At 39.5% G+C, this 26,631-nt stretch overlaps 1 protein-coding gene across 3 annotated transcripts in view; it reads right to left on the bottom strand.

The window, feature by feature from the left end:
* The window catches only part of Sema6a (semaphorin 6A), a 126,001-nt gene that overhangs the window by 58,854 nt on the left and 40,516 nt on the right, over positions 1 to 26,631 (bottom strand). For all 3 annotated transcript variants that reach the window (XM_076856668.1, XM_076856667.1, XM_076856666.1), the window contains exons 2-3: positions 2,508 to 2,645; positions 232 to 349 (exon numbers count right to left, since the gene is read on the bottom strand). In XM_076856668.1, coding sequence (XP_076712783.1) covers positions 232 to 349; positions 2,508 to 2,607 — 218 coding nt within the window. In that variant the 5' untranslated portion in view covers positions 2,608 to 2,645. The remainder of the gene's footprint in view (positions 1 to 231; positions 350 to 2,507; positions 2,646 to 26,631) is intronic.

The raw sequence follows: 26,631 nt of genomic DNA on the forward strand, positions 1-26,631 counted from the left end.
ATTATTTGAAGCTAAGTTCCAAAATATGCAATTATTTCTTTGTAAATCCACACAGAGTTAAACAGACACAGAAAATCTTGAAAGAGTGATTGCTTGACCAACTGAAGCAGCCTTTAAATTAAATAACACAGTTAGGGAGACTCAAGTTCTTAAACATGACACATAGCTGGCAAATTTAGCTATTTGAACCTCCGGATACTTTGAGGCAGACGTGAGGAAAAGACCACTTACCTAGCAGCAAGGTAGAGGGTTCTGTTCATGATCATAATCATCTGAATGTCCAGTCTGTGCCTCTGTGTGGTGTTCCGTCCTGGCTTGTGGCCCACAAACACCGGATACTGTTTTGTATCTGAGAAAAGAAGAGACGGGGTAAGAGAGGAAAAAGCAGATCAAGCCAAGAATCGACAGGGCAGGGTGAGGAGGGGGTGGGCCACAAAACAAAACCATGCTTAATTCAGACCATGCCGCCATTTTCCACCTCCACACAAGTCTGCTATTTTAGGAAGCACTCTGACAGAACAGTGCTCTTTAAGGATGATCAAGTTACACCTCATTTCCACATGATAATAAGCCTGAACTTCCATTTCTGAGTGTCAGAAATTTCTGGGGGTTAAACTTGCAAGTGAACCCTTTGCACGAAGGTGCTCTTTTCTTCCAGTTTTCTTTTCATCTTGTGTAGAGTGCTAAGCCTGAGGGGGCAGGCTGCCAAAGATCTTGTCTCGGGACAAAACTATTTCAAAGCAGCTTTCCCATCAATCACCACAAAGGCAATGTGGTCTGGAGGCGAAAGCCTTCGTCCAGGAGCCAGAAGAAAAATACAGTCTCCACAGGCGTCCAGTTGGAATAATCTACTATTGAAGGCAGCCCTGCTAGGTTGGTTGGCATTCTAGGAACTGTGGGAAGTTCACTCCAGAGTTAAGCAATTGGCTAATCTCACAGAAATGTGGGCTTTGACAGGATAGGGTCAAACTGAGTGTAGCCAGTCGGGTGATCTGGAATTTTCCCCGACTTAGAGAGTCAATGAGTACATTTCTTATTTCCTACAGTTCTCTTTGGCGGAGAGTGGGCAATTTGTAATAATATCTGACCTTTTGAAATACCTACACCTCAACATCTCCCTGCCTTAAACCTATAGTCACTGGCAATTCTCCAAAAACAGGAAAGAAAGATGAGTCACGTTTAAAAGGCAGTATTTTCCAGGGAGGAGTAGGGGTGTAAATAGTAACTAAAAAATCATTTACAGATTCATGCTTAGACCCCACACTTTAAACCCCTGCAGTACCTGAACATCACTTGCAGTTGGTATGTTATTAGAAAGCCTCTGTGAATTTTACTCACAAGTGGGCTTGGTATGAGGTTGCCTTATGCCTTTCCTTCAACGACTCTGAAATTTCATTTGCCCATTCATCAGGGAAGTGCTAAAATCATTCATGTCTCTATTATCACAGATTTGAGTGACCAATGAAGTGTGATTTTCAGCAGCCCACCAGGCAGGGATCTCTTCTATAATGAGGTGCCAAAGATAGATAACTTATCTCAAATAGCAGTCAATGGCTGCTTATTTGGTATCTTAAGTGTGGGGAACTCTGCCATTTCAGGAGTGATGATATTAACCTACACAATTTGGTCATTAATTATGCCCTTTGACCTTTTGTTCTCTAATTGTTTTATGTGTCAGTCTTGCCACCTCATCTTCATGTAAAATAATCTCTATTTTCTGCCCCCAGAGTTCAATTGAGTCTGGGCATTCATATGTCTCATTAGTTTCCCATATTAATGTTAAACCTTTTTTATATGATTCACTCAGTATTTGGGGAAAATTACTAGAAAAATAGGTACTTGGGGAAAATGTTCTCTTTTACCTTTACTGGGATAAAATATTGAGTTTTGTGGGGAATGGGTAAAAAAGTAGTAAATTGGATGTTCCATTCAACACACAGGTAGGACTTTCCTCTTAAGAGAAGACAACTGAATTTTTAATGATGTGTGTATCTACTCTCATCAATGAAGCAAATACCAAAAGAAAGCCATAAGTGGTTAAAAAGGTACTTTGTAAATTAAAAATCACTCTTTACCTAAGTCTAGCAATGATATAATTTCTAAGTAAAAAAAAAAAAAAGTTAATTTTTTTCTCTAAAGTAGTGCAACATAATCATTCTCCATTCATATCTTGTAATAATGCCCATGTGTTGACTGTATATGAAAACATGTAATACAGCAACACTCAGATGATAGTGACCTTCTCCTACATAGCTAGCCTCCATGCAGTAGCTGAGACATCAGCAGGGTTATTGAGGGGCATTTCAGATGCTCACACGTGTCCTCATAACATCTGATGGAGTCATAACACTCATCTCATCAATCTGACTAGACTTAGATTGTCTACCTTTGCCATCTACACAGGTGGAAATGATTAAGCCTGCTTTCCTATTTATTTATTTATTCATTTGCTAGGCTGACACAGGCTGTCTGCAGAAAGGTAAGGCGAGCAAGTTTGTGGTACTTACAGTTGCCATGCGAAATACTGATTGGCTCAGAATCTTCTGGGAAACCAGCCCCAGCAAAGTGTAGCAGTGTGAAATATAGCAGCAAGGCTTCTGACCTCATAGTAGTTCAGCGGGGAGACTTTATTTTTCTACTTCACCCTGCCAAAGAGCAAAGAAGGGATTTTTTTTCCTCTTGCAAGTCAGCTATATTCAATTCCATAAAATGAAATGGTTTTGAAGATAATTTGAGACAAAAAGGCCTCTGCCTCATATCTTGTCCCCTGTGAATTCACTGATGACTGTTCTCCATGAGAAATCTGTACTCTATGCCCACTGCACCCTCCTCCCCTGTACTCGAGTCTTTTTGCAAAGCTTCTTCCAAACACAGGACACAGGGTCTCAGTTCCTATGACTGGACCATGTTTAGGCCACTGTATGACAGCTATTGCACAATTAGGAAACTCTGCATCCCAAAAAGTGTAAACATCTGGGGAGCACTTTTTTGTTGTTGTTAAGGTAAATGCTTCTTTTTCTTAACAGGTCTGTACAGATCAAATACTGCCATCTCCCAAACATATTTTGTGGACCTAGCCTGGGATCTTTCAAAATCTTATAGTTGCCAATATTGAAAAAGTTAGATTTCTGATAGTAATCAAGATTTTCATTTTCTTTATAGAAAATTAGAATATCTGTCATATTGGCCTAAGTGGCAGTATTTCCCAGGTATGGCACCTCTATTCCCAGGGCATGAACACACACAACTGACCCCATTGCTCATTTCTAGTGTCTGTTGAACCCCTTAGCTAAGATTTTCACCCCTCATTTGCCTAATTCTATAGGAACCTGAGACATAAATAAAATAAAACAATGTATATTTTAAAAGATTCAGATTCTGTGAAGGGGCCCACAAGGAAAATCTGAACCAGTAACAATGATTTAAAACCATTCTATTTCTATATATTTTAGTCTTATATACTACCTTGCCATGAAACAGTAATAAATAAAATGCCATATATACTGTTCTAACCATCTGTATTTTCTTAAAGATGCTCTTCATGTATAGAAAAATTCTTCTACATCTTAGAAATAAAAATCCCACATGGAACTGCTGGATACGGGAAAAAAAAAAGAATCATAATACAATAAATATCACATAATTCTAATTCTCGGGCATAATTCAAATACACGTTGATCTATCAGGGAAATTAATATAAAATGGATTTCTAGCTTTTTTATAAAGAAGCTTTTCCATCTTTCCAGAGTAGTGGTCTTTGAAGTAGCCTGCCAAAGATTATCTTTTTTGAACAAAGCTGTTTTACAGTAGCCCATCAATCATTTAAGATTTGCGTGTAGAAATGTCAACCTTTGTAACCTGGATGTCTTTGAAAGTTAATTTGGCAAACAAACTGCTAACTTGTGCTTTTTGGAACACCATTTTAATATTAGCTACCTATGTCTCTTTTCTTCATGTCAAAAGAAAGCACTAATAAGTCCTGAGTTATGTTGCATCATAACTTATAATTTCACAGACACAGCTGGGTCTTAATCATTTCTTCAACTGAAAAGTGCACATTAATTAATTTACTTTATCTTGAAAATCAAAGAGAGAGTTTGAGAAAAAAGCCTAAGCAATTCCATATCTTCAACTCTGACGCTCAGATTAAAATTTAAATGATTACTTATTCACAAGGGTAATCCATTACTAAGAGACATAAACATGTATTTATAGGCAGGTTAAAAGCAAGACTATTCATTTATTTATTTGCCAGTTCTTCCTAATCTGAAGAGTCTGAATACAAAAGAAAAAGGCTCTGAGCTGCCCCATTTGCTTCTCAGGGCTCCTGTTCAGTTTAACATTAAAGAGGAGGAATCAATAATAGGAGTAAGTAAAACAAACAAGACACCAGTTAGCTGTTACACTTTAGGTGAGAAAGCATATGGAGAAGAGAAAGAAGTGGCAACATTTTATGGAAAACTCAAGAGCAGAATTACAGTAAAAGCACATTGCCTCAGAGTTTGCAGCTTGTAATGGAAGAATAAAGGAAACTCAAAAGGTTGATTCTCATTCCTTTAGAAATCTTGGAAAATATATATGTATGTTTTCAAAGATTAATTTCTCTCAATATGACAAATGAGTCTATCCTTCCACAATGGCCTTCATCATTGTACAAATGTCCCACAAGCTAACAAGACAAAGCCCCACTGCTTTATTACGCTTTATTACACCCCCCAATTTTAATTCTTTCCATCGCAAGATTGCATGGGTCAGATGCAAAAATCTCAAGCCTGAAGCTGGCAGGAAGAGCAATGCATGCAGAAGAAATCTATTATGCAATTCAATGGCTTCTTTTAATCCTTACATATAGCCAGGATCACAGCTGAGATATGTCATTTAAATATCTCTAGGTTTACAGGAGGGCTCTCTGCCAGGAAAAATAGCTGTTTTATGTGTCTTTCTATCATCACATCATCAGGGAGTTAACATGTGCATCACACGGGTAAAAGTGTTCTGGCAGAACTGCTTTGCTGGACAGTCCATGTGAACACTTTAAATTTTTTCTTCGGCTGAAGTTTTGATATATTGTTCCCTTCCTACTCAACTTTGGACCCTAACCCTGGTAAATATGTAGACAATGTATTTTCTTGTTGAAATGACTATTTTGTGAAGGAATCCTAATTCAATTATGTTGCCGTTTCCCATTCCACAAAATATGGACTTGGGTCTCCTCTCTAAGAACAGGGTAACATGGGCTTTCAGCAGCCGAGGGGAACAAAAACAAGCAAGAATTTTCTATTGAGTTTTAAAATCTGGGCTGCTGCAATTCACAAAATTGTTTAATTTGTGAAATTTGAAAAAACTATTCACATGTAGCATATTCATAGATATCTGCAAATGTTTATTTCCTTGTCTGTGACTTGCTTATATAGACTAAAGATGACATGGGCTTAAGCATTTATTCAGAAAATTAGATAAGGGAAGACTGTCAATAAGAGGTCTCTTCACAAAAACACTAACTTCAAAAATAAGCTTATTATCCTTGAAATTTCCATCAAATTGTCTCAGTCTGCAATTATTCTTAGCCTGAAGAGAATTGGCCTTTGTAAACCACACCACTACTATAAAGTTACAATCCCACTCTGTCCAACCTATGAAATTCACAGAAAACCTTAACAACACTCTTAAATTCGGTCATCAGCTTCATGAAAATCTTAGGTCTATTTAGGTCCATTAATTCATGTTGACTTTCTGTGCATTCCAAGCCCAGACAAAAATTCTTTTTTACTGTATTTTTTCCCAATAGTTTTTATGACCAAATTGAATAATTAGAACTGTGAGGCACAAATGGTGTTGTGACTATTGGCTGGCATGAGCCAAATGAACCGTGTAGAATGCTAATCGGCCAGGAAACTAGCCTTCAGGTATTCCAGATTGAAGACCAAACAAAAGGGCTCTGAAAATCCTGCAAATGCATTCCCACTGACAATTGTGTTTTAAAATGAAATACTTTCAGCAACTGGACCTTCCATCCATTCATGCATGCACACACACACTTCTCACATGCCCTTGTCAAAAGTAGGTCATTGTGCCAACCAAATATGAAGCAAACAGGGTGTCATTGGAACTGGAAATGATTATGAAGTCGGAGAATGAGGTCACCAATTGCCACATCTTAGCTCTAATCAATGAGGTTAATTTTATAAAAAGCTATGAGGTCTGGGAAGCCATGGTAAACCTACCAGCCAAAGTACCACTCAGGCTTACCCCTGATACAAGCTATAATCCTCTTCCCAACTATTCCCCAGATCTTGCCCTGGAAAATGGTCCTGGGGCTCACAAACTGGTGGTACATTTCAAAATTGGCTCACTGAGGAAAAAAAAAAAAAACTGAATTAGCCACATAGAGGGGGAAAAATCGGATATTTAACTTACAGCTCCAAATTTCTGCCCCCATCACCTCCCAAAAATGCAGGGATCTGACTTTGCTGGCCCATGACTCTTCTGAAGTTGACTGGTGGCTGCCCAAAGTACAAGGACTGGCCCTCTCCAGGTGGAAATATTCCCTCCATTTCTCATTGTCTTAGAAAGCCTTCCTCACCTGTTCACCTCTGGGAAGGCAACCTCCATGCCACCCAAGATAATCATATTACTTTCATTACATGAGGTATTCTGCTTAACTTACTATCATCTGCAAGTTGCTGTGTGTCAGCCTTAGCAAATAGACCCTGCGGGACCCAACATCTATACATACAAATGAACAGATGCTGCTTATTTAAAGACCCATTTGGGCTACTCCACACATTCACTTCAAGACTGAAATAAAATCAATAGCTTGCATCATGGACCTGGCTGCACATACACAACTTGTGTCTGACTTGGTATCCACAATGATATCTTCCAGAATATTGTCATCTCATGACAATATTCAATTTGGTCATAAAATTGTGAAAATGAGTGATATGAAAAATAATAGACATCTGAAAAATCTAAGCATGGTCTTGAAATAAAGAGGAAATGATGGTGGGGGGGCAGTTTTCTTTTTTCCATGAGGAAAGTTATTCACTACCATGTTTTAGTAATTCTTTTAAAAAGTACATTTTCTACTGACATCATAGGAACTTTTCATAATTTCCAATGTCATTAGTAAAAGGAAGGGCATGCTAATGGTATGATCCTGAGCAAGCTAGTCAGTCAGATTGGCTGACTCCTGGTTTTCTCACCTGCAAACTTAAAGGACATGAAATGTAACGGTCTGTAAAACTCCTCTAGGCTGAGATCCTACAATTCTAAGCAATTCTGTCCCAGTGAAGAAGGATGTATATGTGTAAGAGTGATTAATACAGGGAATGACCTTGAACCAAGCCACCCCAGGGTCACACATTTCCAAAGCCAGGCACACCATCTGGGTGGGAGATTGAGGCAGGAGGAGCAATAAGGCACCTAGCTGAGACAGGGTGAGGTATTAAAGATCCCCACACCTTCCTCTTTGTCCTAAAAGGTGGTGACAGAAATACTCAGGCTTTGGTTGTTGGGTCAGGCACTATCTAAAACTCAGGAGAGGCTGAAAAAGGCAGGCAGGCAGGGGTCAGAAAAAGTCAATGTACCTTGGCAAGCAAAGCGTGCTTTCCAAAATGAACGGGTGGGAACAGGGCTTAGTGTTCTACACTCTTTCCTGGCTGCCTCTAACGAGTACATGCTTCAGAAGGTCTAGGGACAATCAGTGTACTCATGCGTGATGTTGTGTGTGGCCCATGGGACAGGGAACAAACTTGAGCGTAGCTCTCTGCGGGTGACAACAGGCACAGCATAGAAAGCTGTGAAAAGCCAGTCATTCTGAGGCAGAGGAGCCAGCATACTATACTGCTTCCACTCAGTCTCAAGACCAAGAGCAGGTCCCAGAAACAGGGACCTGGCCAAAGAGAAAGCTATTGTCACCCCTTGATCATATTCAGACTTTAGTTGGGGTGTACACTAAGTTTAATATTTCATTTTTATTTTATTCCTCTGGCTCTCTGGCCTCATCATCTTTTCCTTTCAGGGTTGACTGTCTACATTTTTAAATTTATATTGCTTATAAAGCTCCTTCATGAAACCAAACGGATGCCAATGACACAGAGAACAGAAAGGGCAGATGGTAGAACAGGGGCTTGGAAACCTGGCCCATTTATGCCTGGAAACCTTTACAAGATGCTTAAACTTTCTGAGCCTCAGTTTCCCCATCTTCAGCTCTGTTTCCTTAACTCTAGTATCTCAGAAACTGCACGGTCTTCCATAAAGGTTCATTTGTTTCTCAATTGAGACACTAAAAATTGCCTTTTAATAGCTTTTCTTGGACTTAACATCTCAGGCAGGCCCGCCCCAGTTAGCTCCTGGTATCCTACCATTTCAGTAGGAGAAATGCCCTTTCTCCCTCCCTCTTAGTCACTAAATTCCTATCTCTGGATGTGGGTTCCAGGGGAAGCAGGGGAGCCTGTTTCAGGAATAACATTCACATTGGTGTGATTTTTTAAAAAATATAAATCATTATACACTAGTGCAAAGGAAAATAATGATGTGCAAACAGAAAAGGATGAGATGGAAGTGGATGTTCATCAAGCACCTTCTGAATGTGCCGTACATGTGCATGGTATTTTGTCTAAACATCACAGATAGACAGGCCTTGTCATCTCCACCATACACAATGAGGAACTAAGGCTCAGGGAGATTAGGCAACATGTCCAGGCAGCACAAAATAAATATTTATGACCCATTAATAAAAAGTTACAGCATAATAGTCAAAAGGGAAAGCCAGGACTAAAACCCCAGATCTTTGTGATGACCAAGTTTATGTCCTTCCCAGGACATCAAAGAAAGGGAACTGAAGAAAGGCTGGAGAGAGGGAGGGGTGGGGGAAGAGAAAGAGCGGGGGTGGGGTGGGAGATATGCTGGCATAAATGGAAACTGCACTTAAGATAATAACTGAATATAGGTTGATGCATCTATGCTTCTATGCTTATGTGGACAGAGTGGCTGAAAGTCCCTAATGGCTTCAGTAATAAAAATCTATAAAAGAAGTATACAGTTGCTTCCAAACATGTAGGCAGGCAAAGGCTCATTCCACTTTATGGGCCTGTGATTGCAGGCTTAAGGTGATAGAAAGATGCAAATGCTTCTCAACTACAGTTTTAGGAGGAATTGATTATCTCATGACAGTACTGTGCTAAGTGCAACCACTTGTATCCTAGCAGCCTCCCTCATGGTGATGTTTTCAAGTCAATACATATGAAGAACAGGGTCAGTTGTGAAGAGTAAGAAGGGGGGCTGCCTGCTTCAGTGGCTAAAAAGACTGGACACCTCTCAAGTCAGAGTAACAAACCTGCCCAGGCAGAGGTGGGAAAGCAGGTGTTTGTGTGGGAAATCCAGCTCGCTGAATGCTGGACACCTGTCTCACAGAGATCAAAACTGCTGATTATTTTTGCACCAGAGAAAATTTTAAAGAACTAATAACTGTTTAAATAGCAGATGTCCTTCAATGACCAGGTCAGCCTGGTTTCAAAGAATGCAGCATGGGAATGCTGCTGTCCACAGGATGCAGAGTCGGGTCAAAGATTCTAGAACACTTCCCAGATGGATTTAGAAACAACTTGGGCCCATTGATCCTGGTTGAAACCTTTGCTGTCTGCCGTCTTCAGGGACCACGAGAGCCAACTGTTCAGTGGTATTTGCATTAAGATATAAGATTCAGAAAAATCAGAAAAATAGCTCTAGCCTCTTAATAAAGCATCTGGTCTTCCTCTCTTCTTCTGAGTCATTAACAGAGACATAAAAGCACCCATTTTGGAGGAAAAGGAAATGCCACAGACCTAACTTCAACACATTTTGGAGAATGATGATGACATTCAATGGGAGATAATAATAAATATCGACTGAGTGTAATGTTCCATTTTAGATCTGAAACCACTGTCACAAAGGCTCAAAAAAAAAAACCAAAACTGTTGTGAATTCAAAAGTTCTTCTAGGAAAAAAAAAAAGATTTTTCTTTTAATAAAGGTTGGTTGTATACCTATGATCTTTTGAGGGGAGAAGGAAAGTCTTGGGTGATTTTTTTGTTATGTTGGTTTCCTTTCTCTACCCCCACCACAAACATCCAGAGCTAATGAATTTAATGCACTTGGCTTAGACGATTCAGCTGCAGTCTCATGACTCATTAGGACTCGGCTACTGCAGTCATGATCTTAGCAGGCCTGAAAAGACTGTGGCAAGCTACCTTGATCTCAGAAATCAGCAATAGTCCTAAGTCTGTTTGCCCATGGCATGTCTCAGCTTTTGGCCATCCCCATCTTTTTAAACTTTTTACCATATTGCTAAACTCAAATATGGGCTTCAGCTGCAGAAATAAATAATCCCTTTATTTTACCATTAAAAAAACCGAGGCTCAGAGAAGTGAGGTCACACACCTAATGTGGAGCTGCTCAAAAGTGGCAAGGCTGAACAGCAGTTGAGGGACTCCTGAGTCCTCATGGCCCTCTTTCCCTATATTACACTACTTTTAGAAAGGGAGCCAGACTTCATTCACTTCTCCTTGGCTTGCTGCCTGATGTTCATTATTTCCATTGCCTGGTTTCCACCTCACTGACTCCCTGTTTTCTATTGGGAGCCAGGCTCTGTGCTGGGTTGCTGATAGAGACAGGGATGGGAACTCCCCCTCAACCCACACCCAGGATCTCACTATTTAGTAGATGGGCCTGACAGCTCCTGCCTATTGTCCCCCAAATAGAAATAAGACCATGGAAATAATGAACAATGATCATTTCTTAAAAGAAATTAAAATTCTGTTGAAGAGAATACTATCTGGCAGTGAAGGTGTTGCACACTTATTTACATGTGGTGGGAAGGTCAGCAAAGTTTTTCATGAGAGAAAGCCTTGGATCGATCACTGCATGGTTGTGTCCACTCCCCAAGAACCTCCCACACCCCGGGCCCATGGAGGAGACACACCTGGTGGTAGGAGGATCAGGTCAAGTCAGTTGCATATTAAAACAGAAGACTGCATGCTGATTGGGTTTTTGAACAGTCAAATTGGGCTATTTTGCTCTTTGCTTAAGGAATTTCAAACATTTGTTTAAAGTAATAGATGGATTTTTTTCATTTCACCCAAAGATCTGTTTAAAGTATTTTAACTGAGAATTAAAAATGTGTCTGGCTTTCTTCTTCTTCTTCTTCTTTCTTCCAGGGTGAAGGAATGGGGGAAACTCTGAGGCTTAAATTCACAATATTTGTATTTTTTTGTTCAAAGTACTGAGCATATGGGTGATTTCCCATTACTCTAGCTAATGTTCTGTATATTTATGATTTCGTTAAAAATGAAGCAGACGGCAAAAATAACACACCTAGGTCCAAGGTATTTTCCCAAACCCTTAGAAAGATATCTGCAGAATGAATTTAAAGGTGCAAATCAGAATATTTAGTGACTAGAGTTCTTCACAACCCTTTGTCAAAATCCTGAGGGAATTTAAAGTAAAATAAAGCAACCACTGTCCTTTGACAGGACAACTCTCCCTAATAATTTCTCCTCTCTTTACTCTCAGTGGTTGAGAGAAAACAGATTCTTCTAGCCATAATCCAACCTCCCTGATCCTTATTCTGCCTGGGTTTGCTCAGGCTTTGAAGTTACAGGATGTGTTTTTTCCCCAGTTTTTGGAGTGGGAGTCAACTTCAAACATGGCTCATAGAGCAAGGAAAACAACCCGCAGGTCTCTCTTTTCTTGAACTCTGAATAACATCCCTGAATGTTAATGCTCACAATCGTGGATAATGTCAATTTTGACCAATCCCTAATATTCCTTATTGTCTTCTTGTTTGTAAACTACAGTTGAGGGGCGGGAGGGTGACAGTCTCAAGATCAGAGAGTGAAAAATGTTTCTCTGAACAAAAACGTTGGAGTCGGGTCCTCTGGTGCTCACTGCACTGACATCTTTCACTGAACTCCTATTAATTGAGCTCCCATGCGTTTGCCTTGTACCCCCAAAGCCAAAAATAGAGTTTATAATTCACTAATAGCTTCTGATTGTACAAAATGAGACATAATACTATTTCTGGATCTGCTCCAAAATGGAACATGATCATCCGTAAATTCTCTTTGTACACGGTGAATTCTCTGTATGTCTGTGTATGTCTAGACACATCCTGAATAGAAGTGAGAGGGAAGCATTAGTTCCTGAATTTCCATAATTTCTCCCACATTTCTTAGGAAATCTGTTTCATTTATTAAAACAAAACAAAACAAAAAAAGAGTCCTCTTTTGTCCCCCTGAGTTGGGTGAAAATCGCAAACCTACACATTTAAAGCTATTATTGAATTTGGTGGATATTGCCAAGTTTTTCTGAAATTAATGTCATCTTTTGTCTGTGTTCATATACTTTTTACATGTAAAAAGTGGTTTGTGAGGTTGGCTTGATTTGCTTAGAACAAAATAACCCAGGAGTCTTCCAAAGGCAGTCATCAATTTGAATTAGGGTAAGGAGAATACCATTCATGGGTTGCCCAAATTGGAGTTATATCTAGTGATACCCCCTCCCCAATGTTTATTTGCTTTTTAATATGAAATCCTACCTTCAAAATTAATAATTATTCCCAAACATCCTAAAGATATGCTCCCCCAAGGCCAATGAAAGTAAGCTCCAGGAAATCATGGGTTTGTTTGAACGTCTCCACTTCTTAAGGACTTGCTTCTTTGTGTAGGTGGTTAAGGGTCACAACAGAGCAACAGACTGACAGCCCTGTTCACTGGAAGGTGACCCAGCATACTGATACAGTCAGCACCTGGCCCATCCATTTTGGTACTACTAGTTGTTTTAAAAATCTGCCTCAATTTCTGTAGATTTAAACGAAATCAAAATTTGCTTGACCCTGTTTCTCTGGATTTGGGTAAGGCAAGATGGTTTTGGAAATACAGGCAAATAATCTCTTATTTGCAATTACAAACAAAATACAGTCCCTGAAAACCAACAAACATGAACAAGTTTTGAAGACAAAACTTGACTTGAAGTTGCATGAGTCCATTTATAGTCTTTATTTATTCCCATTAGAGTTAATATTTATATAGTTCACTGCAAAACTGTTAACGGGTTTGACTACTAACATTGCTATAAAACCTACTGGGGTATGTGTCCCATATCACTTTTCTACAATCTTAAAAATTTTAAATTCTGAAACATATCTGTTTCAAGGGTTTATAAAAACAGAGAGAGAGAGAGTGTGTGTGTGTGTGTGTGTGTGTGTGTGAGAGAGAGAGAGAGAGAAAGAGAGAGAAACTATATATGTCTTTGTTCCTGAAGAGATTAAAAACAAGATTAAAAAAAATGAAAGAAAAAAAGGAGATCCTTAGAGCTAAATTCCCAACACTGGTTTTGCTAAGACGGGAGCTCTCTAATTGTCCCACGGTGTGTTGTGAAATCCTCAGGGAATTAAACAAAATTAATCTGATCTCATTTATTTTTAAAAAAATGTATGTCATATTATCCTTGTAAGAATAATTCTGAGGTTAGGAATTGCTGACTGAGTTACCAACTCTTTATTTCCTCTTTTCTGGGTTTATAATGACAAGTTTCCAGGCTCTTTTCCTTATAAGGGACCCACAAGAAGAGTCTTACACAAAATAAATGATGCTCACAAAGCGGATGTAATCTTGATAGAGAGGTTCTCCAAGTCTCCCATGGGTAAGCAATGACATCCAGCAACAGAAGTGACTGCCTCACCCGGCTCTGCCACCCCTCTGCCTGAGTGAACTCTGCTTTTCCTCCCATCTGACAGCCAACTACGGGCAATTCAGCACTCCTTCCTCTCTCTGTATTAATGGGTAGACAGGCTTTTTCGTGCATTTGTTGGTGGTGTCTCCAAAGTAATGTCCGTAAGTAATGTCCATAGCATCAGCAACCTGTAATCTTTCTTTCCCCCATGGAATAACCTGGAAATGTCCTTATCCAATCCCTGTCAGGTTCTGAGAGGAAATTGACAGGATCTGTCCTTTGCTCCGTTACACATTCCTGCTTTTAATTTTCAAATATCTGCAATTTCCTTTGGAAACACCATTAAGTTTAGGGACTAAAAAGTAAAAGGAAGAATTTGAATTTCTAGAATTTTTGAGGCAGACAACAGGTGGGGGTGGAAGATGTGCTCTCACCTCTTCTTCTTTGAGGCGCTCCTCTTCCCTTCGCCCCTCCCCTTTCTGTCTTAGAAAGTGGCCATTGGTCATCAGACACAATGGTAATCAATTTTAACTCTGAGAGAAAATGGAGGCAAGTGGTTAATGTCAGATAACCTGGACACAAGGGTAATTACAGCAATCCAAATGATACGAAGGGAAGACAGCCTATGGATAGCACCAATTAACCCTTAAATTTTTTTTAAAAAAAGACACAATTCTCATAATTAATAGCACAGCAGACAATCACTGTAATTATAATCTCTGCCAGAAAGACCAAAATCAAGAGGAAAAGTAAAATTATTCAATAAGCTTGAGTGTGACAGGCAGAAACCAAATTAATGTGCTGAGGGTCAGACAAAAGAGAAGTGATAAATCAGAGAGAAAGTGAGGGTGAGACACCCAGCAGAACAGCCCAGGCGCACCACCCCAGCACAGCACCCGGCTCCCCGCAGGCACGTATCCTTTTTTTTTTATGGGAAGAAATAGAGGCACCGGAAATGAATCCAGGGCTCTGAGAGCTACTGATCTCCTGGTTTCCAAGAAGCAGACATCCATCTGGGTTTTCGCTGCTAAGAATTCAAGGATCTGAGCCATGAGTTGGAGAAATCACAGCTACAAAACCCATGGAGCAGGGAATAATGCATGAACTTCTTTTCATGAAGGAGATTCCCCAGGTTCACTTTGAATAACTAAAAGACTAAAGCAGAATAATTTTCTTCTCCAAGAGCAATATTCTTCCTGTTCAGTTAACACAGTCTTCATCTTTCCAAAGAGTGGGGGGAAAGTCATTCTAAAGTGTTATGCAAGAACAGGCAGATGTGTTCTTCACATATCTATTTAATCAGCTCTTTCCAGCATCACCAAGGCATGAAAGAAAGCTGAGTATCTTCCAGAATCTTCAATGAGGAGAGAGAAAGGTGCTATGTGGAGCTTGGGCAAGATTACCATTTCCTGGGGCACCGCTCCACCATCTGCAAGTGGGGGCGGAAGGGTGTCTTTCCTTCCTTAGGCAGGAGGCACATTTGAAAGTTAATGAGAGTTATTATCAGTGATGTTTCCATTTTTTTGAAAGTAGTTTTATTCCAAAGGAACATTGCTTTTGTACCTCCAGGATTACTCTTTTAGTGTTTTGGGAGTTACTAGCAAGAACATGAGACGTGAGAAAATACTGTGCAAGTGTGTAGGCATGGAAGGAAGATGTTTTTTTCAATATTCGATAAGACACACAGCAACTGCCTTTGTTGGTAGCTTTCACTTGCTCATTCACTCATGCATTCACTTTAGAAAGGGCAGAGTCTGTGATATGAACAGCGAGGCATGTGCTGAGACTGTGGGGGAAGACCCAGGTTACAGGCTTTGCTAGGGGTTCTGCTCTTAGAATGGCTCTAAGCCACTATGGAAGATACACATGAACAGCTATAACCCTGCTCCGAGAGTTAAGAGTTAACATGCAGGCGTTGATTCTACTTCCAAAGCACATGCCCAGTTCTCTGTCTCCCCACATCATACCTACGATTGCAGGTCCTCATAACCTACGCCATTCTCAGCTCGTCTAGATTTACTACCATAGCTCTCTAATAGGTCTTCTTCCACTTTGCCCTCCCTCAACTTAGTTTCAATGTAGTGACTGTAAGTCTTTTAAAAACAGATCATACCATGCCCTACTCTGCATAAAACCCTCCAGTGGTCTCCTACTGCATTAACACCAAAATTAAAACCCCTATCCTGGGCACCAAAGGTATCACCCGTGTCCCTGACTCTGTCGTTGTCTATTCCACAATTTCCCATTCTGCACCAGCCCCTCTCCTTCCTTGCTTTCCTCAAAGATACAGGCTTTCATTACTGTCTTAGGGACACGCTGTTCTCTCTGCTTAGAATGATCTTAACCCAGTCTTCATACAGGTAGTTCATGGTCATTCAGGATTCAGCTATAATATCACTTCTTCAGATAGGCCTTCCTTGACCCTTTAAAACAGCCCAACACCTTTTAAAAAACATTTAAAGCTATATCATATATTAAAGTTATATATTTGTTTGTTCATTTATATCTGGGGTTTAGTACTAGGGCTTGAACCCAAGAGTGCTTTATCACTGAGCTATAAACCCAGTCTTTTTTATCTTATTTTAAAAATTTACTTTGAGACAGGGTGTTGCTAAATTGCTGAGGCTTGCCTCCTACTTGGTAATCCTCCTGCTTCAGACTTCTAAGTCTCTGGGGTTTCAGGCATGTGCTACCACCACAGCTCTTTTTTTTTTTTTTTTTTTAACCTTTTTATTTTAGTTTATGCAACTAGATCTGCTCCTAGTTTTTCTTTTCTTTCTTTCTTTCTTTTTCTTTTTCTTTTTTTTTTAATTACCAGAGATGAACCCAGGGGCGCTTAACCACCAAATGACATCCCCAGCCTCCCCCCTTTTTAATGGACACAATGCCTCATTTTATTTTATTTTTTTGTGGTGCTGAGGATTGAACCCAGTGCCTCACATGTGCTAGGCAAGCACTCTATCACTGAGCCCCTTCTCAGCACTCTTTTATATTTTATTAGAGACAGGGTCTCACTGAGTTGCTCAGGGACTTGCTAAGATGCTAAGGCTGGGTTTGAACTCATGATCCTCCTGCCTCATCCTCCAAGTCGCTGGTGTGCACCACAGCGCCTGGCTCACCAGTTTCTACTTTCATATTTAGAATCTTACTTGCTTTCGTCTGTCCCTCCCCTCCTCTAGAATGTTAGCTCCATAAGGACAAATTTCTCTTTTTAATTACTGCATCCCCCATATTGTAGAACAATGCCTAGTGCACAGCAAATTCCAAACAAATACTGTACATTTTTAATTATACATTGAATAATATGTTACTCCAGACAATTTCTGGGGGGAAGGTGCTAGAAAAAAGAAAAGAAGAGAGGTGAGGGGGCAAGGATAGGCATTTTCCAGATATCTGAAAACCTAAAAGTCAGTTGGGAGGGTAGAACTAAGCAATGGATCGAAACCACAAGGGAATGACCCCTCTGCTCAAAACAAGGAGAAAATTTCTAGCAATCCCAGTAACACAAACTGGTCAACTTAAGGGGCTGGGGAGACCAGAGGAGTACCTGGGCAGAAGGAATACTGCCCAGGGCATTCAGACATGGAATGTGGGACTAGATGAGACAACATTTAGGGTTCCAGCAGAGAGCCTGACTGTCTATGGCTCTTGGATCCTCTGAAAAGTCCTACCTCCCACATACTAGGGAAACACTGATTAGAGTAGAAAGTCTCAGATGATCCAGCAAAATCCTGCTGTGGACTCAGACTCTTCTGGCAGCTGTTTTCAGATTGTTCTGTTGACCAAAAAAAAAAAAAAATTGTGCCTGGAATCAAGAGACCAAACAATGTCCTGGAGCATGGGCCACCCTCATTCATGCAGTCTCCTAGCTGTAGAGTAGGTCAATGGTCAAAAAGCCTTGGCATGGAGAGAGATGGTATAATAATTGGTATCATGGACAATAACCAGAATTTTGGGGGGACAGGGACATATGGCATCCATGGGATCCCATCCTGTTTCTCTCTACAGAGCTTAGTGGTCTTGCCATGCAGGACGTGAAGTTGGGCTCTGGTTGTGCGACCTTCCTGGGAATGTCAACCACTGGCTTGTTACTCAGGCTCAATTGCCAATGACAAACAGACCCCAAGAGATGATTTAACTTCACTCTTGTCTCAAATCCCTTCCCAGTGACTCATAACTTTCTCTTGACACCAGAACAGCTGGGCCAGCCAGCTGGAGAGAAGATATACAGATGTTGCTGGCTGGAGTCTGAGGGGTTCTGGAGCTCTCATCTGTGCAGTCAGCCCAGAATGCCTCAGCAGGGACACAGTGTGGGTGTTTCCCCTCTGCAGACAGTACGCGGGTGGGTGGGGATACTCTCCAGGTCATGACCATCTCTCATCCTTCAAGCATACATGTTTAAGACAGAAAGCATGACAGCTCTTCTTCATCTCCAACTTGGGGAAATTTTATTTCTTTTGAGACTATTAGATCCTTGAGCCAGTCCATCTGGAGAAGGGATGAGTGAGAATACTCTGGCCAGAATGTACCACCCACCCAGAGCTTAAAAAACAGATCTCAAGTAAGAGATTGGGTGAAAGGCTGAGAATTAAAGGAATAGATAGTGAGGGTGAGGGTGGATTTCCCCCCCAATCCACTTCTGTTCCCAGTCCAACTCCCCCTGTTCATCTTTATTTTGGAGAAAATAAGCTAAAACAAAGACTTACTGTCCTTCTGGTAAGATAAACTTGGATGAGTTAATTATTCACCAGAAAAAAAAAAAAAGAAAGAAACATAAATGTGTAAAATCCTCGTTAGAAATGGCCTGTTAAGGCAACAGCTTGTACGTTGAAGGTACTTGTTAAGTATTGTTGATTTTGATTTAAGTAGCTTTGAGTATTTTTACATTTCAGTGAACTGAGTCCTACAGTGATTGTAAAAGGGGCTATTTTTGTTAATGAAAATTGAAATGCAAGCCAAGATTGACTGAATTTTTTTTTTTAAGTGTTGTGAATATTTTGGTTCCAACATGTCAGCATGCAGTAACAGCGTCTCTGAGGGAGGAGGACGAAGGGTCAGATATGGGAATGAAACTCACTTTTTATGTTCTACTCTTTAATGTTCTTATAAAAAAAAAAAATTTCTCGTGCATGTGTTTCTTTTTTAGAACAAAACAAGACTAGTCATTATTGTATTTTTAAAAATCTTAGTCTCCAGAGGCAAACCTGGAACTAAAGCCTACTGATACCTGCCAATTCCCACAATTTTCTCCAGGATCCCATTCTTTTCCAGTGTGTTCAGCCAATAGTAATGTTCTGGAATACAGGATGGAGGTGAGGGAAGTTTATAGGGACCGTGGCGTCAGTAATGATACCTCTAGTTTATTTGTGACCCAGATGGATATATGTGGTGGTTGGTAGTTTACACAGTCCATAAATCTGCCTGTGTGACATGGGAATGGTTGCCTAATTTATTAGCTTTCAAATAAAAAATGTAACAAACTCAGAAAGACAGGGTGCAGTTGAAGTCAAATACAAAGAATCAGATGAGCTCAAAGCAAATGCCCTTCATGGATTTTTAAAATTTTCCCATGCATGAGATTTTGGTACATGAACTTCTTTTTTCTCTTCTCTATCAGCAGGTGAGCAGAACCCCCTCATGCCTCCCGTCTCACCAGTTCATTTCTGGTGCCTGCCCCCATGTTCTATGGCATTACTGCCCTTTCTTCCCATTCACCTCCTACAGAAGATCAAATCTGGCTTCAGAAACAAATCTGAAAAATGCCTGATGTTTGGGAAGTTGAATGAATGCCCTCCTCTAGGAGGGTCCTCTTAGAGTATTGTAGAATGACTGTGAGGCTGACTAAAAGAGGGAAGAATAGAGAAGAGAGCAGGGTGGGGAGAGGTGCCCACTGTGCAGAGATGATCAATGCAGGTATCCTTCAGCCTCCCAGCACCCCTTTCTGGGAGGTGAGCCACAAGGAACCCACTCCTCTTTTCCCTTATCTATTCAGCAAACACAGTTGTATGCTAAGAAAGGGGCAAAGATTTATTTCTTCCTTTCTTGCCTCCTTTGCTCTTCAGAGCTGAGTCTACTGAAATCACACTCAAGTGGCTTCTCCATCCAGTGGGTCGCCTGATGCATCCTTTTGGAGTTTAAGATCTCTTATTGGGGTAGGAGACAGAGTTTCTGATTCTAATTTCAACTCCAATTTTAGCGTTGGAGGCAAGAGGTGCCCCAGGTCTCCATTCTTTTTCCTCACCCTGCCAGCATGTGCTGCTCTGACCATAAACAAATACCCAAATATTTTAATACCTGAGCATAAACCAGGTTTTCAAACTTGATGGCACATTAGAATCAACTAGAGAGCTCCCCAAATTAAGGATGCTTGTGCACCATGCCCAGAAACAAGGACTTAATTGACTTGGGGGTGTGAACTGGGTTTTGAAAATTTTAGTAACTCCCCAGGTGAGTCTAGTGGATAGATCAGTTTTGAAACTTCTGATATAAACATAAATGGTATCGGAACTAGATTCCTAATCCCTTCCATTTGCACGCCTCCAGCCACAGCCAGGAATCATCAATCATGACTCCAAAACTTGTACTTGTGCCAGCTTCCTGAAGTGGCTTTAAAATTGTCCACTTTTGTTTTGTGCCCACCTACCTTTATGCCAGCCCACTTACAAATATGATTTAATCCATTAAAATTACAGGGAGCCACATAGAAACTTCTTTTCCCAGCATGAGCCTTGCAAAGTATTTCTAATATAAACACCTACAATAGGTACACTGTCTTTTATCACAGGGTTGAAATAAAGCAGATCTAATGAACCCACCCAGATGCTGGGCAGCAGAGGCCACATGAACACCACATTAGGGAGTCCATCTCCCAGCCTTATCAAAACTGCTTTTCTTCTCCACTGTGCCCCGGTAACCTGGGAAATATAAATTTTGATTACTGATTGCTGCATTGTTAGTAACTAACTATATATCATCAGTAGCTGGTCAGCAGTGTCATCCCAGACTTAATTATCTCAGCTGAAGGGAAAGTAACCCCACGAAAGAACTGTTTTCCAATTAAAGCAGCATAGAAAATGTGATTTGTCTCTCTGGTGATATCCAATTCATAGTCCTTTTCAGGTTATTTGTATTGTGTTCTTTTCCTCATTACAAGTCCAGAGTTGTGAATTTTGGGCTCCCTAGCAAGAAACACATAAATATCAAGGGGGCAGCTGTCAAACCTTGGAAGAAGAAAGGAAAAAAAAAAAAAGCACAAAACAAAACAAAACAAAACAAAAACCTTGAACAGTCATCACCAAAAAACTAACAGTCATTACAGAGTTTCTACTAGCAAATGCTTGCTAGGGTTAAAGCTGTCTTGCAACATAACAATTTATTTTCACAGGTTCCTAACCTCGTATAGAATGTGTGTAGAGACACATGATTTTTGGAAGTTCATTCATTAGGGGTTAGCTATTAAAGACAAGAAAAACATGTCTACTAGTATAAGAAAAAATATTTTGAGTAAAGGCCTGGGCAATACTATAGCTTGAGTCTTCATCTTTTTTATCTTTGTTTTTACTGCTGTTACTTTGTTATTTATCCCAATTAAATACCCTCTGGCTTGTCTCTCTCTTATCCCAAGAGCAGGTACAAAAATTCAGCATCTCAATGACTCATTGGATTTGGGTCAGTTTGTAAACACAGGTTTTAGAGTCTGTATTGTTTAAGAAAATATTTATTGGGCACCTACTGTATGCCAGGCATGATGTAGGTATTGAAATTCCTCAATGAACAAAAGTGGAGCTAATATTCAGGGAGCTAATGTTCTAAGTTATTTAATCTCTGTAAGCCTTGATTTCTTGGCTGGAAAGTGGAATGATAATCCTTTCCCTTCATACAGTGGACATTAGAATGAAAAGCACCCAGCTCGCAAAAGGTCATCTAATAAATGTACACTTCTATTTTCTTCTCAAAGCCCTTTGTGGGGATGGGGCTGTAGCTCCATGGGTAGAGTACTTGCCTAGCATGGGTGAGGCACTGGGTTCAATCCTTAGCACCACATAATAAATAAATGAATAAATAAAGTTATAAAAAATGTACATTTAACAACAACAACAAAAAAAAGTCCGTTGTACTTGGGGTTAGCATTTGGAAACATCCTCGCCATTCAGCATTTCAAATTTCATATACTTGTTTCCTGAAAACACTTCCTATCTATCTTTTCCAATTATCCCCTGTCCCCAGAACTTTCCTACCACAGCCTTCTGTTCCTTCATTGGAACTGACCATATTTTGTAACTACTCTGAAAAGATAATAACTGCAATGTGGTGCAAAATTTCCTAGAAATTTAAATCCCCTTCTTTGGGGGAGGGAGGGTTGTGTTTTTATTATGCTTCTGTGAGTGCCATGCCAATGTAAAAAGAGGAAGAGCGCTCAGACAGTGGTGTTAGTCATTATCACCTGGCTCATAGCTCTCCTCCCAGCTACGTACAACCACCTTAAAGGAAAGAGCCCTTCTACTGTTTGTTTTCAGCATTTTAAACTGAGTATGGAATGTCTATGTTTATGATGAAGGCACTGTGGCCAACACAAAGAGGAGGGTGGCTGAGGGACAAGGAAGAAATCTTCTCACTGGGCAATCGGGTGAACTGCCCTGCCAGTTCCTAGCGCCCTGGTTTTCCTGCCTGCTGCCCAAGATTAAGAATATACAGGGCTGGGGTTGTAACTCAGTGGTAGCGTGCTTGCCTAGCATGTGTGAGGCATGGGTTTGATCCTCAGCACCACATAAAAATAAATTAATTAATAAAATAAAGGTATTGTGTCTATTTACAACAACAAAAAAAAAAAAAAAAAAGAAAAAGAAAAAGAATATATAACAGATTTGAATGAAGCCCTGAACAAGGTTTTGAGAATTTCTCACAATGTAAGTGAATTGGGTAGATGATGAGTAGTTTGGAAGGACAGTACTTGTTATTCTTCTTTGCTTTCTCTTCTTCTTTCCTTTTTGTCCTTTGTATCTTGTTCTATTCTTCCCTTGGCTAGGGTTTTGGTGTTTTTATTCCCTTAACAATCTCACCATTGACATCCCTTCTCCACCACCCCCTTCTCTAACCCAATCCATTTTCTGCCTTGTAAACTTCTACCCTTAAGACACTTGACAAACATCACCTCCTCTGTAAAGTCTCCCTGATTCGCACGGACGGTTATTCACTACCTTTCTTCCACAGTACCTGAGAGAGCTCTATCATAGCAATTCAATTGACATTACTTGTTTACTAATCTGCCCACACCACTAGATGGTGAACCTGGCTAAGGGCTAACAAATGCTTAATGGGTAAATAAATAGACCAATGAATGAATAATCTGATATGCAATTCCTGTCCTCAGAGGATTTATCATTTATGGGGGAGACGGACATGCAAAATAAAGTACACATACATATGCACTATAAAAAAGAAAAATGCTATACATTTTATGTTTTAAGTTTTCCAGAAAGGCATGGATTTACTTACTTAGCTCACTTCCTAATGGATTGGTGTCCTTGAAGCAGTTACTATAGATTGCACCAGGCTTTCTTTTTTAAAGCCCTTAGTGCTGGCTGGCTTCAGAAACCCTGTTTTATATCCATACCCTAGGAACACACATCAGACTGACACACAGTGTTTGCCTTTCTACTTGCAAATACAGGCTGTTGAAATATACATGAAATGTAAGATGCTGGTATTCTTACAGTAACACAACACTTCCCCATTCTATGCAATCCCTGACCTAGTTACACTGTGGAGAGCACAGTGTAAGTGCATATAATGCCCAACGTGAACAAGAAATTGTTATCTTGAGAAAAGCAAATTTTGCCTTCCCCAAGTTCTGCATTATTAAATCTGTGACCTTAATATTGTATTATAATAGATATTTTACTCAATTATATGGACAATGAAATAAGAACTGATAAAGATGTGGCTGGCCCAGAATCCCCTGGGTGTGAAAAGATGATGATATTTATTTTATCTACTTTTAACAATGAAGTTTAAACTGTTACTTAAAGCTCCTACTGGCAAAATAGCAATTCAAACAGAGGTCAATTCTTCACAGTCATACTGACATTAAACACTTTTTATTTGAACTAAATAGGAAAAAAAAATTAAGAAAAAGAAACTGAACATTTCTTTCCCTTGCCTCCCCCCAAAACAGATGGAACTGGATCCTCCAAAATCTTGGATAAAGAAAACTGAACATGGCCAAAAGATAATTATTGCCAAATTAAACAAATGGATTAGAGATTGTTAAATAAACAATTTCTAATTCTTCAATGCAAGAAAATACACAGGTTTTTTTTTCCCCCTATATGTAGGGAAGAATTTCTCACTTAAATATTTTTATCTCAATGGGCCATGAAAAGATAAAGGATAAATAAGGTTAGGAAAGAAATTCTTATCCACCTTCCTCCTGAATGCTGATGTTTTAGGAAAATGGGCCGGCAATGTGTACTTTTCACCTCAAATTTATATAAATGCTCTTCTAACACATTTTTTTGTGGTTCAACAATTGTTTTATTTTCTCTTGTCAAACATGTTGGTTCTAGCAAAGTCTTGTAATTAGTCTTAGGCTGTCAGAGTTACCAGCATGGCGTGAAAGTCAGTAATAAAAGAAGTCAATCCTGTGATGCACAAAACTTCAGGAAGGATTAAATTTTAACACACAAAACTCTCTACCAATCTGTCTAGAGACCAAAGTACAACTCAGGTGTCATTAATTTAAACACTCAAGTCTCAAAAAGCACAAAGCAAATGCTTATTAAAAGAAGAACAAAGACACAACTTAGGGAAGCATGCGGAAAGAGAAAGGGAAACAAGGCAGGTTTCTCTTCAATTAACAACTTCTTGGCAGAATTTAAGTTGTAGATACAATTTCCTTCAGGCCTATCATTTAAGTGAATCCAGTTGCAAAGCAATTTACAACTCTCCAGGATCCCCAGAGTTAAACACCTAATCAACAAACGTGTAACCCTTTCTTTCTTTTATTCCCTTTTCCTTTCTTCATTTCCTTAACAACTGGATAACAACTAGATAATATTCTTAAGCGATTAACAGTGTACACAGTTCCTTTCTCATTTTCCAACTTCATCCTTTGAAACCAAAAGTGATTAACAAGCCTTAGCAAACTTCCTGCTACATTCTGGCTGATGAATATAATGGGGAATTCAGGAAGTACAACCACAACAATTAAAAGGAAGTACAACCACAGACCCCAGCACTTGTTGACCAAGGTCTTTGCCCAACCCCATCCTCATTTACATCTGCAATATCAAACTGACACTGCAGAAGCAGTTGATTACCAGGAAAGCCAACTCAGGTAAATTAACTTAATGAAAGAGTTGACTTTATACATATTGAAACCGTCGAGGCTCGAATATCCACTCAGCTAATGAGCTTGAGATAGGACCCTGGCAGAAGTGTCATAGTTCTGCTACTAAAATCTTGCCTACACCTTCGTCCCATCTTCCTGAGTGACAACTAGACAGAAGCTAAACAGCCGCCAAACTTCCAAATTGCAACAGCAGCAGTTGCCAATTGATAGTACACAAAAATATATGGCCACTTCATAGAGATTCTAGCAACAACAAATTAAGGATCTAGACCTTTGTGCTAGGCATATTGCCAGTGTATTGTGAGGGACTGCTGTGGCTCTATAATTATATCCAGCCTGATAATCATCCGCTTTACCACTGTGAATGCTGTACCCAGGGACTTTAATTTCACTGTCCCCCCTCCGCCAGATAATGCCTGACCCTGTGTCACTTTGACTGTAAAACATACTGAAGAAGACAAATGAGTTTTTCTCTGACTATCTTAAATTAACTAATGGATTCTAGTTGTGAAACTAGCATAATAATAAGCTAAGGCTCTGATGGTACTGGGTGGACATTTAGACAGTCTCTAAGGGTGTTATTAACCTCAAGCACTAAAATAAAACAAGAACAAAAACAAAAAAGGAATCCAGCCAGTGTGAATAAAGAATCCACTTAGTGTGAATAGTGATTAACCAAATATTTTGTATTCTAATGAGTTATTTTAACATCTTGAGATACAGCTATAAGAATTCTTATGGCCTAAAAGGAAGCATTAAGTGAACAATTTTTAATTCAGCATTTTCCCATTTTTCTTTGAGAGCTCTGTTTTATTTCCCCATTAAGAAGGTGGCTATAATTTAATAAGGCTGCAAGTATACCCATTTGAACTAAATGTTATAAATCCTGAATATCTTCTAAAAAATGACCACTGTTTACATTATTTTCATTCTATTATAGAAGTCTCCATTGCTTTCAGTAATTGGTAAATGACTTTTCAATCTGCAAATAGGGTAACCATTCAAATTCCAATATTGTAGTTATGTAGACACTCCCTATTACACATGGTCTTAATTTTTAATATGTATTTTTCTTTTAGTTCACTAAAATATTATGGATTTCATTTTCATGCAGCTGAAAAGATAAATGTCCTTTCCCATGTTCCCATCAAAACTCTGTGTGTTCTGGGAGGTTAGAAAATTATAACTCAGCTATTTCATACTGTATTAAGATTAAAATTTGGCATACCAGATGTGAATTTGTTTCCAAAAGGAAACAGAATCTGGTAAACCATTTTTTTCTCCCCAAGGAGAATAAAAATATAGAAGCTTAACTTATTTTTTTAAAAAAGATTCACATTGGGCTTTTGGATATTTTTAAAATAAAATTATATGCAGTTTTATTTAAAGCCCTTTGGCCTTTGAGGGGTTAAAAAAACAACCTATTTATTAAATTTTGTGACTTTAAAAAAACAGGTTACTGAGTCAGGTGTGGTGGCACACACCTGTAATCCCAGTAGCTTGGGAGGCTGAGGCAGGAGGATCCTGAGTTCAAAGCCAGCCTCAGAAAAATCGAGGCACTAAGCAACT

This window comes from Callospermophilus lateralis, chromosome 5 (genome assembly GCF_048772815.1).
Source record: "Callospermophilus lateralis isolate mCalLat2 chromosome 5, mCalLat2.hap1, whole genome shotgun sequence".
Classification (NCBI taxonomy): Eukaryota; Metazoa; Chordata; class Mammalia; order Rodentia; family Sciuridae; genus Callospermophilus; species Callospermophilus lateralis.